This window comes from Microplitis demolitor, chromosome 1 (assembly GCF_026212275.2).
Source record: "Microplitis demolitor isolate Queensland-Clemson2020A chromosome 1, iyMicDemo2.1a, whole genome shotgun sequence".
NCBI lineage: Eukaryota > Metazoa > Arthropoda > Insecta > Hymenoptera > Braconidae > Microplitis > Microplitis demolitor.
In genome coordinates, this window is record NC_068545.1 from 9,983,518 (window position 1) to 9,999,270 (window position 15,753).

The 15,753-nt window shown below is 36.0% G+C and overlaps 1 protein-coding gene across 8 annotated transcripts in view; it reads right to left on the reverse strand.

Moving 5' to 3' along the window:
• LOC103571360 (dystrophin) overlaps positions 1–15,753 on the reverse strand; it is a 257,760-nt gene that overhangs the window by 23,766 nt on the left and 218,241 nt on the right. For all 8 annotated transcript variants that reach the window (XM_053741360.1, XM_053741364.1, XM_053741368.1 and 5 more), the window contains 2 exons: positions 291–449; positions 72–208 (listed from right to left, as the gene is read on the reverse strand). In XM_053741360.1, the coding sequence (XP_053597335.1) occupies positions 72–208; positions 291–449 (296 nt within the window). The remainder of the gene's footprint in view (positions 1–71; positions 209–290; positions 450–15,753) is intronic.

Genomic DNA, 15,753 nt, shown 5'->3' on the forward strand with positions numbered 1-15,753 from the left:
GTTTCAAAATTAAAAATTATCGATGTCACAACTCAATTATTGAAAATGCTAGACATTATATTCCTACTCACGACATAATTTCTTTTGGACTGTTCGAAGCTTCATCGCAGTTCTGTAAGCTGAAAAACGTATAACATTTAAATCAGCTAATGATGACATTAATTCGATCATTGCAGGATGATCCCAATGAGTAGTTTCTGAGTGATGGCTAAAACATTGAGAAAATAAAAAACATGAGAATATAAAATATTGCAAAAAAATATAATTGTTTTAAACACATTAAACTATACTTTATATAATAAGGCACTTTAGATGGCGTAAGAGCTCGTTCCCAAGGTTGATCTACGCTAGTGGTAAGAAACTCTTGGTTATTCGGAGAATCTTTCTCCACATCGAGTACATGAGGTATCTTACATTGACCGTCAACTGCTAATTTGAGTAATTTCCACCTGAAATGTAAGAAATTATAATGACTTAATAACGTTTTGAAAGAAAAAAATTCGTTTAATATTTTTGTAAATCCTGGTCGTTCAGAATTTTGAAATATCAGTAAGAGGATTCTTAACCATACAACAAATGTACAAAATTAAGTTCGCTTATGGAATTGCGTAACGGACGTGTCAGCAATAGTTTTGATCAAAAACGTTGAGATGCGCCATTAGCGTATCTAAATTCATATACTAATTCGCACTGATTACATCGAAAATTTTCAATTTTTTCTTGTACGTGAAGAGGGGCTAATACATACTAATCTTCACTCAATTTATGAACCGTGAAAAGCGCAGATAGAGTTCTTACTTGTAAAATATTTTGAATTAACTTCAATATAAGAAAATCAACGATTCTCGAGTTATTCAGGAAATTATTGTTTTCATCGTAATTTCCAAAAATCGCGGTTTCATCTACAACTTTTCTTTTTCGTTCACTACAACTTTTTAACTAATTAACCAACTTGGAAAGTTTCCGTGGCAATCGAAAGAGCTTGCCAGCTCTTATACGGAAAAAAATGTTTAGGTAGACTTCACAGAAGTCCAGCTGTTATATTTGTGCTCATCGTATACTTTTCAAAGAATTTTATTATTATCGATAATAACTAGTTGAGTAAGTTCCAAAAATATCATTGGTTCAAAAATTTATAAATATTTCAAGGTGCTCCAAAAAAATCAATATTATTTTTTCTCTCGAAGCTCAAGACTATAGCTTCTGTGCGTTTTGAGCTCTTCAAACTCGAAAATCTAGGAGCTATTTGACAAAAAAGCTACATTTAACGGTAAATTTATATTTGACCTTGAATAATTTTTGACTGAGATGAATTACCAAACAATGATTTTAGTTTTTTTTTGTAGAGCATTTAATTTTCTAAGAAAACATGACATAAGTTTATTAGTCCAATACACAGAGCGGGCTCTAGATCTTCTGTATCCAATTACGGACCAGTCTGTTTACAGCCGTCCATCTCCAAACTGTTTGAAAAACTTATTTTACCACAAATAACGTTTTCCTTTAACAATATTATATCTACAAAGTAGCACGAATTCTTTGGTGGGCGATCTACTGCAACAAACCTATATCTATATATCAGCTACATACTCAACGCATTAAACCAATGCACGGATGTTCACGTGATCTACACAGCCTTTAGCAAAGCCTTTGATATGGTTGATCACGAAATCCTTGTCAGTAAGCTAAGCCGATACGGTGTAAAAGGCAAAGCTCTAGATTAGCTTCGTTCGTACTACTCAGGTAGACATTTGAAAGTACGTGTCAACGGCCACGTTTCAAATGAATATGAGGTGACCTCTGGTGTCTCACAAGGGTCACACTTAGGGCCAATTTTATTCAACATATTCATCAATGATATAGGCAACAACTTGGTATAAGAATACTTGCTGTATGCTGATGACCTGAAAATATTCAGAAGAATAGCTAGTGGTAATGACATTGGCATCTTTCAGCGAGATATTGATATGCTTAGTAGTTGGTGTGAGGAAAATAAGATTAAACTGAACATAAAGAAATGTGTAGCCATGTCTTTCTCCCGTTTATCACACCCGTATCCTACAGTGTATCAACTACATGCTCAGCAATTCGTGAAAGTTACATCAACTAAAGATCTAGGTGTCATTATTGATAAAAAGTTTAGTTTCTCTAGTCACGTGCATAAAATAACTTCACAAGTATACAAGATTCTCGGATTCATACTGAGATCGGGAAGAGAATTCAGGGAATCTCATTCGCTAGTTCGATTTTTCTCAGCTCTCGTGCATCCGATACTTAAGTACTGCTCTATGATTTGGTCACCCTCTACCAATCTTCCTCTCAACAAGGTGAAAAAGACACAGATCAAGCTTTGCAAGTATATATCATCTATATGCGAACTAAAGGATTAAATATAAGAGTCAAAGAAGTGTATGATCAATTTAAGATCAGCAAACTCTCCTACAGAGAGAAATTGCTGATCTTGTATTTTTCTACAAAACCATAAATGGCCACATTGATTCCCCAGACATTTTAGAACAGTTTGGTCTTGTCTGCAATAAACCAGGACTAAGATCACACAAGTTGCTGAGTACAACTCAATCATCGAAAAGCTATGTGCACTATGGATCGAAGAACAGGATAGCGAATTTAGTTAAGGACAATTGTGCTTTCATAAATATTGTGCTTTCTTTGATATTTCCTTATCAGGTTTCTTAAAAAAAATAAGAAACAGTGTACCACGTCATTGATATAAAACATTAATATAAAACTATAATATAAAATAGTATTGTTGCGTAATTAAAACTATATTTGACTTCAAATATAGTTTCACTTCTGGCAGATGGAAGCAGCACCTACTGGGGCCTAGTCTATAGATTTAAACTTGGACATGTGCAGTGCGGTGCATACGCATCTTCTCCTTCCTGCCTCATGTCGAGAAAACGGCGGCCATTATCTTTCGCAAACATGAATTCAAGTAAAAACACGTATTTTATTTAATCGAATAATTTTGCACTCATTTCTATTAAATAATTAAAAGTAATTGATTAAAAATCCTCAGTGACAATCAAGCCTTATAAAAATATAATTATTTTTATCATTGCTAGCCGTAGAGCTCAGTAATTAATTATTTACAAACTCAACAATTCAAGTGATCGACGACCACGTTTCTCAAGAGGTTATTCACAAGGGAGGCAACCCAGGTGCCTTTTTATTAAATAATTGTTTATCACCAGTGCTCAATTAAAATAAAAGACTTAATATTATGATTAATTAATTATCATTATGCTTAATATTTTAATTCAACTAACAGTAAATTCTCGCTCGGTAGCCTCTGTAATCATGCTACCACATGTTCATAAAATAAATTCAATGCAGTGCAATTTATTATAAACTCATTTAAATCAATAAAATTAAGTGATTAATAATATTATAACTCAATGAATTCGGGTATTTATGCATTTTGTGCTGTTAGTAAATAATCATTAAGTGTTCAATTATTAACTTCGCTCGGTAACCTCTGATTTCAAATCAGTGTTCAACTAAATTCAAATCAATTACTTCAATCATTTAAATCAATTACTCGAGCTCAATTTTCTAATTTGCATTTAATTATTCACGTATTTATGAGCTCAGACAATTAACAGTATTAATAAATTAAATCAACGATTTAATTTTGTAACCCAGTGATATTATGTTCTGTGACAAATAAAAATATTGTTATATTTTTCAATATGCGTATTTTTCCAACATCCCAACCACCAACCAGTCCTGGCATGTTTTTATTTAATTATTATTACAACGTTTTATGGTCCTTCGAGCCGGATGGTTGGTCGGTTGTGTTGGTGGCATCATCAGTCGGCAGCTGCGTTCATATACACGCATCACATGTTACGGAGCTCAGCATGGGAGATAAAGACGAGAAGAAGGACGGGTTCAGAAGGAACCTCCACGAACCCACCTCTCATCTCAGGGATCACCATCGACGACAAGTCAGCACTCAGTGACTCTAGTGTCACAGACACTGGTAACAACAATAATGAATATCTTCCCAAACAGAAGACCAAGCGCACTCCAAAGAAATCCACGATTTCTCCAGCACTCGAAATGAAGGTGATCAGTCAGCACTCACGGCTTAGAGCCTTCTCAGACTGGGAAGCTCTGGCTGCTACGCTCACCGTCGCTGACGGTTTAGCTCAACTCAAGTCGAGGCTTGAATTACTTGAGGGTGAATGGTACCAATTTAACCTCACTCACGACTCACTATCATCCACCTGCACCAAGGAGTTCTTGGAGAGCTCATATGTCAAGGACGGGTTATACGATCTGGTGTATCGGTCGTAACTTGCCGCAAAAGTCAAACTCATCGCACTTATCAACTCAATACCAGTTCCAGCTGCTGCTTCAGCTGTCATGCATTCAACTCGGGCTCCAACTCATCTGCCAGCAATCACAATTCCTAAGTTCGATGGGCGTTACGAGAACTGGCCTGAATTCAGGGACTCATGCACCTCAATGGTGATTAATGCTGAGGAACTCGCTCCAGTCCGTCGTCTTCAGTATCTGAAAAGTTGTCTTCAAGGACAAGCCGCACTCAGTCTTGCCAGTGTACAAATGTGCGACGACTAATTTGCACCTGGTTGGAATCAGCTCAAGGAGAGGTTCAGCAATCCTCGTTTACTCATCGGTGCTCAAATGGACAAGCTCCTAAACATACATACACTCACTTCACGCTCATCTGAGCAGCTCAATTACCTCTTGAACATCGTTTTCGAGGCAATCAACGCAATCAGAACACTAGGGTTGCAAATTAACTCGGATATGAATCTATGAAGATGGACTCATACAACAAGGAGCTATGGGAAAACAAAATGGGTGCTTCTACGGAATACCCGTCACTCAATGTATTCACCGACTTCTTGGTCAGTCGTCCTCGTGATCAATAACGAGTGGAACAGGCATCATCGTCGAAGCCACCACGCTTATCTGGTAAACCAGCGTCATACTCTGCTGCTGCTGTTTCTAACTCGAACTCATCTGATACTCAAACTCCAGCCACGCACTCACCTACTGCATTTCTCTGTAAACACGTCCGGCATTCATCATACTAGTAATCGCCAAGCAATCTTACTCGCTACTTGACTTCTTGTCCTTATCATCAGTTAAGTACTCATCCAGTATGTATCTTGCTGGATCCAAATTCTGAATCATTTTTTGTTTCAGATTCCTTGGTGCATTCACTTACACTCTAACGCACACACTCATCTATTCAGATCATTGATATCAATGTATTCAATGCTGGTAGAGCTAAATGTCAATTCCTACACAAACTCTCATCTAGGCATTTAAACGAATTAGTCATCGCATTCGTGTAAGGTAAACTCATTACAACAAGTTGATGATCAACTTGAAGAACTCTGCAAGGTGGGCGGATTTCCTCTTGCTGACTGAGCAGGTAATTACAACAGCTCAATCATGTGGAAGCGATCAAGACTCACAAATTTGTAAATACAGACTCCAGCACCAAGATTCTGGGCATGTACTGGTTTTCACACTCAAATCGATTCTATGTTTCATACTCACCACCATGCGCAACTAAAAAATTTACCAAAAGGATCATTCTATCAGAGATTGCTCAAATATTTGATCCTCTTGGATTCTTGCACCACTCATCAGTCAAGCCATAGTATTTATGCAGGAGCTTTGGCTCGAAAAGCTCAGCTGGGACACTCCATTAGCAGCCAATCATCGACATAAATGGAGAAACTTCAAGAATGAGCTCAAACTAATATCGGAAATCAAGATTCCAAGATGGATCCACTCATCCATGTGCTCAACCAGCGAGATTCATGGATTTTCGGATGCCTCGCAGTTGGCAATGGCAGCTGCCGTGTTCATCAAAGTCCTATTACCTACTCATGGAGTCAGAGTTACGCTGCTCTGCTCAAAAACCAAGGTAGCTCCGTTAAAGCAATTAACGATACCAAGGTTGAAACTCACTGCAGCTCACATGTTGGCAAAACTCATAAAACACTTCCAGAGCACTCTAAACCTCACTCAATCGCCAACATACCCGTGGACGGACTCAACAATCACTCTCACGTGGATCAAATCTCACCCGTCTCGCTGGAAGGAGTTTATTCGGAATAGGGTGTCACAAATAGAAGATTTAGTTACAGGTGGCTACTGGAATTTTATTCCGGGCACACAAAACCCAGCAGACTGCGCAACACAAGGGTTGACGCCTACTCAACTTCGTGATCATCAACTGTAGTGGACTGGCCCACCATGGTTGCTCAAGAGTTCATCGTCCTGGCCTAAATGTCCATCAATCGATGATACAGGAGCTCAAGCAGAAGAACGGCCTGGTTTGGCCCTATTCTCATCGAATTCATCACTGACATCAAGGTGGCCTATTATGGAACGGCCAATACCTCTACTCCGCATGTTACGAGCTACTGCAATCTGCTATAGACTTCGTGACATGATCAATAAATCACCGAACTCATCACTCAAGACTATAATTACTTCTGATGGAGTAATTCATGCACTCGGCTTCTGTATCGAAGAAACTCAACGTATTCATTTTGCAAACGAGATCAACATGCACTCTAAATACGCGCCATGGCCTAATAGTCATCCATTTGCTCGATTGGTTGCATTCATTGACACCGACGGCATCATTCGAGTAGATGGATGATTGGAGAATGCTCCAAATCAAGACCAAAATTAGCATCCTGCTATTCTACCACGGAATGCGGAACTCACTAGACTCATAATCTCTGATGCTCATCAGCGTATCATGCGTGGTGGTACTCAACTCACTCTTGCATTCATCAGACAATAGTACTGGATCATTGGTGGTAGACAACCAGTACGCTCAGTTATAATTAAATGTATAAAATGTGCACGACATCGTGCTGATAGAGCTCAATAACTCATAGGTCAGCTACCAGTATCAAGAGTCACTCCATCATCTGCATTCACCCATACCGAAGTTGACTATGCTGGTCCAATAACACTCAAAAATTGGAGACGCAGAGGAGCAAAAACATGTAAAGACTGGATTTGTGTTTTTGTCTGTCTTTCTACGTCAGCAGTATATCTAGAGGTAGTCAGCGACTGGTTCATTGGCATACTCAATGAAAGATCACGTACTCAAGAATTCATCAATCATCAACTCTGTTGCTGATGGCGGGCGGAATGTTGCGTAATTAAAACTATATTTGAATTCAAATATAGTTTCACTTCCGGCAGATAGAGGCAGCCCCTACTGGGGCCTAGTCTATAAATTTAAACTTGGATATGCGCAGTGCAGGACATGCGCATCTTCTCCTTCCTGCCTCGTGTCGAGAAATAAAACTATATTTAAATTCAAATATAGTTTTTATTACGTAACAAGTATATTATATTATATCCTCTCAAAAAGCGACTAAGGAAGCCTTTCGGCACGCGCGTGGCTCGGGCGATCACCGAAGTTAAGTAGCATCGAGCATGATCACTACTTGGCTGGGTGACCGTTTAGCCACACGTCGGGTTCGAACGAAGGTCTCTAATCGCTAGGCGCGGGATGAAGATCCAGTGATCGGTAAAATGGGAATTTTATCGATCACTGGAGCTTCACCCAAACCGAACTGTACTGACTAGGTTTTCTCTGTGGTTTCCCTAGCCACTGCACCTCCATTGCATAACGGAGGTTGCAGGGCATCACCGTAATGATGCAGTATAGTATAAGCACAAGTCGGGCCACAGCCACACAACGGAAGGCAGAGGAGGCGAAGTAAAGCAGTTTGCGATATAAAGGCAAAAAGTGTAAAAGGCCGTAATTGCAGCTATACACTAAAAAACAATTAAAATTAAAAAATTATATTATATCCTCGTTCAGTGTAGTTACTAATTAAATATTACTTTTGTAATAAACAAGATGTACAAAGCCGATTGGTGTAAATAAAGAAATAAATAAATAAATAAAATATACTGTACAACACATCGTTCGTTAATTACAAAAATAGATTTTCCTGTGTTATTCTTACAGAAAGTTGAAAAATGCGATGCGTACAATCTTAATGATAACATTAAGAGTCTGTCGATTGAAAGACCTATTTTAGTACCTAAACGAAACTTTGAGACTTAGTTCCGAGAAAAATTTTTTGTTATCTTACAGTTATTGAAATTAAAAATTAAAAAAAAAAGGAAGTTATTGGTTTCGGTCCAATTTGCGAAAATCGAACATCCAACAGATCTTGACATTTTGAAGGTCTGGGAAGCTACTCTGACTAATTTCGAGATAATGTTCCACTGAATGTATGTGGATATGAATGTACGTACGTAAGTAGGTAAATATTCTATCTTTTGAACCAATGAACCAATTTGGCTTTTTAAGGTGGAAAAATGAAATTTTTGAAGAAAAGTTATTTACAAGTAACTTCTACGTTACTATATGGATCTAATTACATCGATTGATTTCAAATTCTGGCCAGCTCTAGAATTCTATAAGCCGCGTTGAATGCAACCTTAACCATTATAATTGAATCATTCGTTCACGAAGAATGTTGTTTACAAAAAAACTTAAAAAAAGTTTTTTTTCGAATAAAATCAAAAACAGTCAATTGATTACTTAAAAAAAAATTTTAGTGTAAGAGACTGAAAAACTGCGTTGAATGACATCATAAACTTCAAAATCAATCTATTAGTTCAAAAGATGTCGGTGATCAAATATTAAAATGATTAAAATTATCTACATTTTACCAGGATAACTCACCATATAATTTATCAAATGTACCTAAAATTGAACTAAGTTTAATTTTGTAGCCTCTTTTGATGTCTACAGATTTTTTTGCATTTGTTTTTTTAGTATTAGTAATATTTTCAATAAAATATAATATAAGAAAACCGTACACGGAAAATGATATATCTGAAAGCAGATGCCGTCACGATTGAATACATACGACAATACTAATGATATAAGCTGGATATATACTACTTTGCGAAGATATCCATTTTTTTGTGCAAGAACCACTGTTTTTTACGCTTTACTCGGATATTTCATCTATTAACGCTTTAATCTGACTTAAAACTCATTGAACTTTCTATTTTAATCGCATTTATTGATTTATGTCCTAATTCATTGATTTTATTAAGCAAAATCGTAACCAAACACGAAAAAACTGCTTCTTGAAGCTCGAAGGGCTTAAACATGATTTTTGGTATTATTAAGTCTCAATTCTTTCAAGTGCACATGGCGAAAGTGGTCAAGTACCCTACAATGGGCCGGACAGGCAAGCACCACCATTTACGTGGGTTTTTCTATTAGTACTTCATCTGATACAGAGTACAGTCCAAAAAATGAATTGCAGAAAACTGGCAGGTGCCTCTGTGATCCTATCGACGAGTGGCCTTAACCCACTTTGATTTGTTTTAAAAATTCATTATGCTGTAAAGCTTGAAAATAAGATAATCACTTAGAGATAGATGAGGGCAAGTTTGTGTTACTGACTGAAATCTAAGTGATTATAAATGGAGTGGACTCTTTTTAGGGTATTAAGACGAAGTTAAGTCTCACCATTTTATCTCGAAGCAAACCTATTCACCAGTGCACGAAACTGGTGCCACGGGGAGCCTCTCTAAGCCCTCTTCGGCCAGAGTTTCTTTATTTCCTGAGATGTCCGGAGTGTGCGGTCCATAGAGGTATGGACTCGGGGTGGCTTTGGTCGATACCACGCACAATGAAAATTTTCGATCATACCTCCAGTTAATGTCCATTCTTAGTCGTCACTCGATTATATTTTTCGACTATGAATGTTGTCTGAGGAGGAAGTAAAGGTATTCCTGCTATGCGTGTATGCCTGAAAAGGTGAGGAAACGGCCTCCTGCAAAACGGAGGTCGACTTCGTTCCCGTCACATTAATTAAAGCTTAATTGTTCATCCTAGTAAAAAGTCACCTTGGGTCTGTTTTAACTTTAGACAAGCCAATATCTATATAAATGCATACATGGTGAATGTAAATAAAAAAGGAAATAAATCGCTAGTTAAAGATCTGCCTATCTCTTTCTCTAAAAAAGAAGGTGGGTTATTTCAGCCAGACCCTATAACGTTCTCTACTATTTCACGCGTCCCACGGCGGAGTGTGGTTCGCGCTCGATAGCCGTTATGGCTCTCCGTTGGTCGAAAACTGAAAAAATAAACAAACCCAGAAAAACAAATATCCCACCTGGAGATATCCTGAATCTCCCTGGACTGGCTGCTCTGCTCAGGCTGGGTTAGAAAACCTAGTTGGGCGCCAGTTCGTGTGCCCCACGAACAAAATTAACTCAAAATTACACAACGGAGAAAAATGAAAATGAAAATAAAATAAATAACAGGATAGCGATTTCAGATTTAGGAATAAGGATAGCAAGAAAGATAGCAGTAATTAAAATAATAAAAGTAAATAAATACTGGGTTGATGACCATTTGTTTTAATTATCCATTAATTAATAAATTAATCAGTCACATATATCGCATATTCACATAAATAATAATCGGAAAAATAGTAATAGCTCACTGACAAAAAATAATAATAATAATAATATTATTATGCGTATATAAACTTTAAATAGTAACAATACTACATAAACAATAAATGTATTGTAAAACCCACATCTGACAATAATTAATATTTCACTCGCTCGTGAACATAGGTAATTTCATTCAAATTATTCCCAGTAACAATTCCCAGTAAATTCCACTGGCGAATGTACGGTATTTCCAAATAATATTATTTAGACGCAAACAATAAAGATAAATAACCTATTGGGTATAATACTTATGACTGGTATTTATACCTTGATCACTCTCACGTGATAGTTAAATAATAACTTGAGGAATCAAACTCAAATTAAATATAATAATAATTCAAATTAACAATAATTGATAACTCAAATTAATCATAATCAATACGCAAATTAATAATAATTTACACTCACTATTCAGTTAAACAATAAGTAATAACTCAAATTATTAATATTAATACGCAAATTAATAATAATTCATAATCAATATTCAAGTAAATAATAGTTTATGACTCAGCTTAATAATAATTCATAAATCAAATCAATAATAATTCATAAATAATACTCAAATAAATAATAATTTATAACTCAAATTATTAATAAATCATAATGAAAAATAACCAAACATTTACCACACTCAACATTTGGTAAAATAATACTAAATAATTTCACTGACTGTACTCGTATTTACTGAGTATAACATTCACGCATTCCATCATATGCTTATGACCAGTTACTAATACTCAGAATTTACTATCTCTCTCACGCTTAGGCTATATACAAATGATCACCAACTCGGGAACCAAAATTACACGCCAATGTATTAGCCAAAAAGGTACTTACAGTTTACGTATTATTCAACTCCCTTGGTTGCACGCTAATACGGTAAATGTATTTTCCTTTATGCGATTTATCAAATGCTCAACTAATGCCAATGGGTGTATATTATCTACTCAAATACTAAATGGCGACAAATTTATAATTAGTTTAATGTAACAGAGCACACACACTACTCTTACAGAGACTATCCCACGTCTGACCATGGCAGCACGTGAATCTCACGCCGGCAACTAGGCCGACGCCATTTTGTCGTATATCTCACTTTGACCAATGGAGATATGCAACTGTCGCATGTTATTTCTTTTTACAGTACCACCAACGTACTACATAACTGTGGCCGTGTAATTTATCAAGTTCCCGACGCTAAATGACCAGTTGCCCTTTCATAATTAATTATTAATATGATTTTAAGATAAATCAATCAATGATTTACTTACTAAACTAAGAGATTTATTTATAATAAATAAATTCACTGATGCTAATAGCTGCGTTGACGCGCATGCGCCAACCAATTCAAAATAATCATAAGCACATAAATGAAATGCGCAACTATTTCCCCCAGCGCTACAAAATCCAAATATATGCTCAAATTCATCAGTGAAATCTCCTGCTTCCAATACAATTTATACCTAAAAAATCAATAACGTATTATTAACACAATAATTAAATAAAATCTTACATGTAAACACACAATAATTATAATACAATGTCGGATGAGACGTGTGAGCAGCGTGTTCTGCCCTCTGTTGCTCACCGACCTGATGCGAGACTGCCGCGATATTAAAATATCGTGACAACCCAAATAAAAGCCTAGGACTCAAGCATATACTAATACATTTATAAGAGTGTATGTGTTAAAAGTTAAAAGAATTTTCCCGAATAAATTTATTTAATAAATGATTAATTATTAATTTTAAATATTAATTAGTGATTCTTATTATTGCTGGTTCTGAAGCCGGGAAAAAAGAATCTCAGGAGTAGGTAGACTCATTCTGTACCAGACACGCGGCTGAAAAGAATACTTATTTTAAGTGACGCTGGTGATCAGAAAATTTATTATCAGAGACTTAATTATATTTTACGAATTCGATTTAACCAAATTCACAATTTGTACATAACAGTTTCCCCTTTTTGTTGTTTTAAATTTATAATTTACTCTTTAGAAAATAAGATATGCGTCCAGCGACAAATTATTGAAACGCGCAAGATTCATTGGATGTGGGAAATAAAATTTATAATTAACTCAAAAGCACGCTACTTTGGAGATAAATATCATATGTTTATATATAAAATGTATTGAAGACTTATCGTGATTCTGGTCGATTTACTGGTGGCACTGGCCGACGATTCACCTCAGCTTGGTCCTGACGATGTTGATGTCCAATGGTCCTTTGAGCTCCGGGATTAGCGTCGGTAGGTTGTCGTAAAATCACGAAAGCAAACCACCACTCACTTGTTACACTTTGGTTTGTACGTATAACCAGGTAAACGAAATAGTAGATTTCATATTAAGTCTGGTGTGTCAAGGCAACGCCAAGTAATTAATAAATAAGTTTCAATTTAATAAATTTTAAACGACATAGCGAAGAAATTTTCGAATCACCAATCCATTAGCAATTCTTACACTTCAGTATATAGAATAAATAGAAATAGAACTGATAACTCAACAAACTTATCGTTAGGCCGGCTCATATGAATTGTGATGAGTCCTGGTGTTAGAGTAGGGACCTCGCTAAGCGTCATTAGTCCACTCTAGGTGATGGCCAGGGCCTAAGTTCTCGAGCAAATGTTTGCTGGCCCTTTTATGTACGAATTTTGAAGGCATGGAACTACCTAACTGTCGTCTAAACTCAAATAGAATTCGATCTAGGGGGCCTCTGACATGGCCCCGAGTGATTGAGGAGAGTTAATTAACATACAATTGTTCTAATAGATGGCCGTAGAATCAGTTAGATTTTGCGCTCGATTGTCAAGTCGAAAAATCAGAAACGCACGGTTATAAGTCGTAAAATTGTGATGAGCTAAAAGGCTAGATGACTGTAAGCCCTTCGCGAGACTTCTCAGCATTACTTCTTGCCTAAATTTGACACACCCAAATTAAAGTTCATAAAAACTGATCTTTTAGCCACATCTCGCTTTCTAAAATTTGTAGAAACCAATACCTTTATTGGACGTTTAATAATGATAACACAATGCATTCAGGCATAAGTCTTTGTCACCTGAATTATCAAAGTTGAAAAAATACCAATTCAAAAAGTTAGACCAGATCGCCCCACGAAAAACATCAGCATTCCCGATAAAATCATGAGTGCATAATCCCCCTTTATATATCATGTAGAACCTACCCCTGCCAAGTTGTTAAAGTTAGTCAATCGCTAACCAGAGAAATGTTTGCCGTTTCAAGCTCCAATGAAATCTTTACTAATTGAAGCTCTAACTTTTGTTAGTTCTAACGTCGTAAATCCGATTATTGCCACGAATCGGATTTTATCTTTGATTCTTTTCCACATGACAGTCCACCTCCTAGGCAATTTGGCTTATTGGTCAAACACTAAAATTACTCTTGACTTAAATCACGTACGGTTTGACCCATTGATTCCTGGTTCATTAGTCTGAATCTCGTTATAGTCTATCGCCTAGACATCTGGACCGTTAGATCAATAACCGCAATTCGATTCTTTTGTTTCGCAATAAACTATTTCCGAAAATAATGGAGTAAATCTCACTGGTATTCCTATCAGCTTTGTTTCTAGTTATCAATACGCTGAATAAAATTTAAAGGAATTCACCATATTACAGTGCAGTGCGCTCGTGTGATATAGATTCTACTTGTGAGTCTTAAAAAAATGATCAAAACAAATTATTATAAAAATAATTATAATATCGCTGTGCGCAAATTTAAGTTGGTGGCTTGTGGGTAAGTGTGTGCAGCTGTATTAACCCCTAGGAATAAGTTAATGATTGTAATATTTATTGACAAAAAATTTTAAAACAATGAATACACAATGAAGAACACTTGTTAAGTAGATTTTCCTAAAATTTAACTATTGTATTTGTCCTCATGGTCGATTTTTTAAGGAACTTTGTTATAACCTATCATAATCAGTTGAGTAGGTGTTACATCCCAGCCTGCTTGTCAGATGGCTCTGCCAATTTCCAAATCTTAAATGATAAGAGACCGACCTGAGACCCGCCAAACCGATATATTTAAATAATAGAATTGTTAATGATAATATATTTTCTTTTAACGTATACTAATAAGTACGCGTCTAAAAATAGTCAAATAGATAAGATATTATTAATAAAATATTTATTCATCACCGACGATTTCTCCAAAAGAATGCTGATGAATAAAAATAGATAAGAATAATTATACGACAAATAATGAATGTCAAAAGAATAAAAAGTGAAATTAGTTTTCCCACGAAAAAGTAAAAACACCGAAAAACATCGTCCGACTGCTGACGCAACATCATCCTCGTCGAACGATGATAACAAACTCCCACTTTGGGGAATAAGGCCCTAATACCCTATCCCACTTTACTCTAGGGTGTTGGCTTGCGGATTGATATAAAAAGTCGATGTCCAATACATCGCTCTCTTACGCTTACACTCTTAGATCCTCACACACATCAATCAGAAGTTATAGTAGTGCGGTTTAGTACACGCAAGTAAACTCCCGGTTTAATTAAAATATATTATTCTTTTGACACGAAGTTATTTGTTAAATAGTAATTTTAAACTCAAGTGTATTTTCAACAATATTCTTCGACTATTCTATTTTATATGGATAAATTAAACATATTTATTCTCTAATAAACGACAAAGTTATTTCGAGCTTTCGAAAACTACCCAAGTATCCGAAGATCTACAGTCACGTCCAATTCAAATAATTCGCGCCGGCAGATCTCAAGCCGACACGACTCCAGGACGTAACATAGGGGTCAAGAATACTTCTCGTTTGAATATTTATACGTATATATATATATATATTAGGGTGCTCCAAAAAAAATCGATAATTTTTTTTTTTCGGCTGTTGTGAAAAAAGTTTCTATCCATCGAAAAAAAATCCTGTCAAAACGATGATTTTTTGTTTCAATTTTGAAAGGTAACGCTTGCTCTTCGAATTTTCCCATGCTATGGGGTCATAGCATGGGAATTTTACTTTTTTCATAAAAAATCGTATAACTTTATTTTTCGTTGAGGAAAAAATTTGCGTCATAGATACTTTTATCGGAAATTTTATGCTCTACAAAATTGTACGTGAGTTCATTAGCTCTAAATCGTACGGTTCAAAAGTTACAGATGTTTAAAGTTGATGACTTTTTGAAAATCCCCGTTTAAATAATATTTACACTAAAACTGCTACTCTTATGGAAAGTA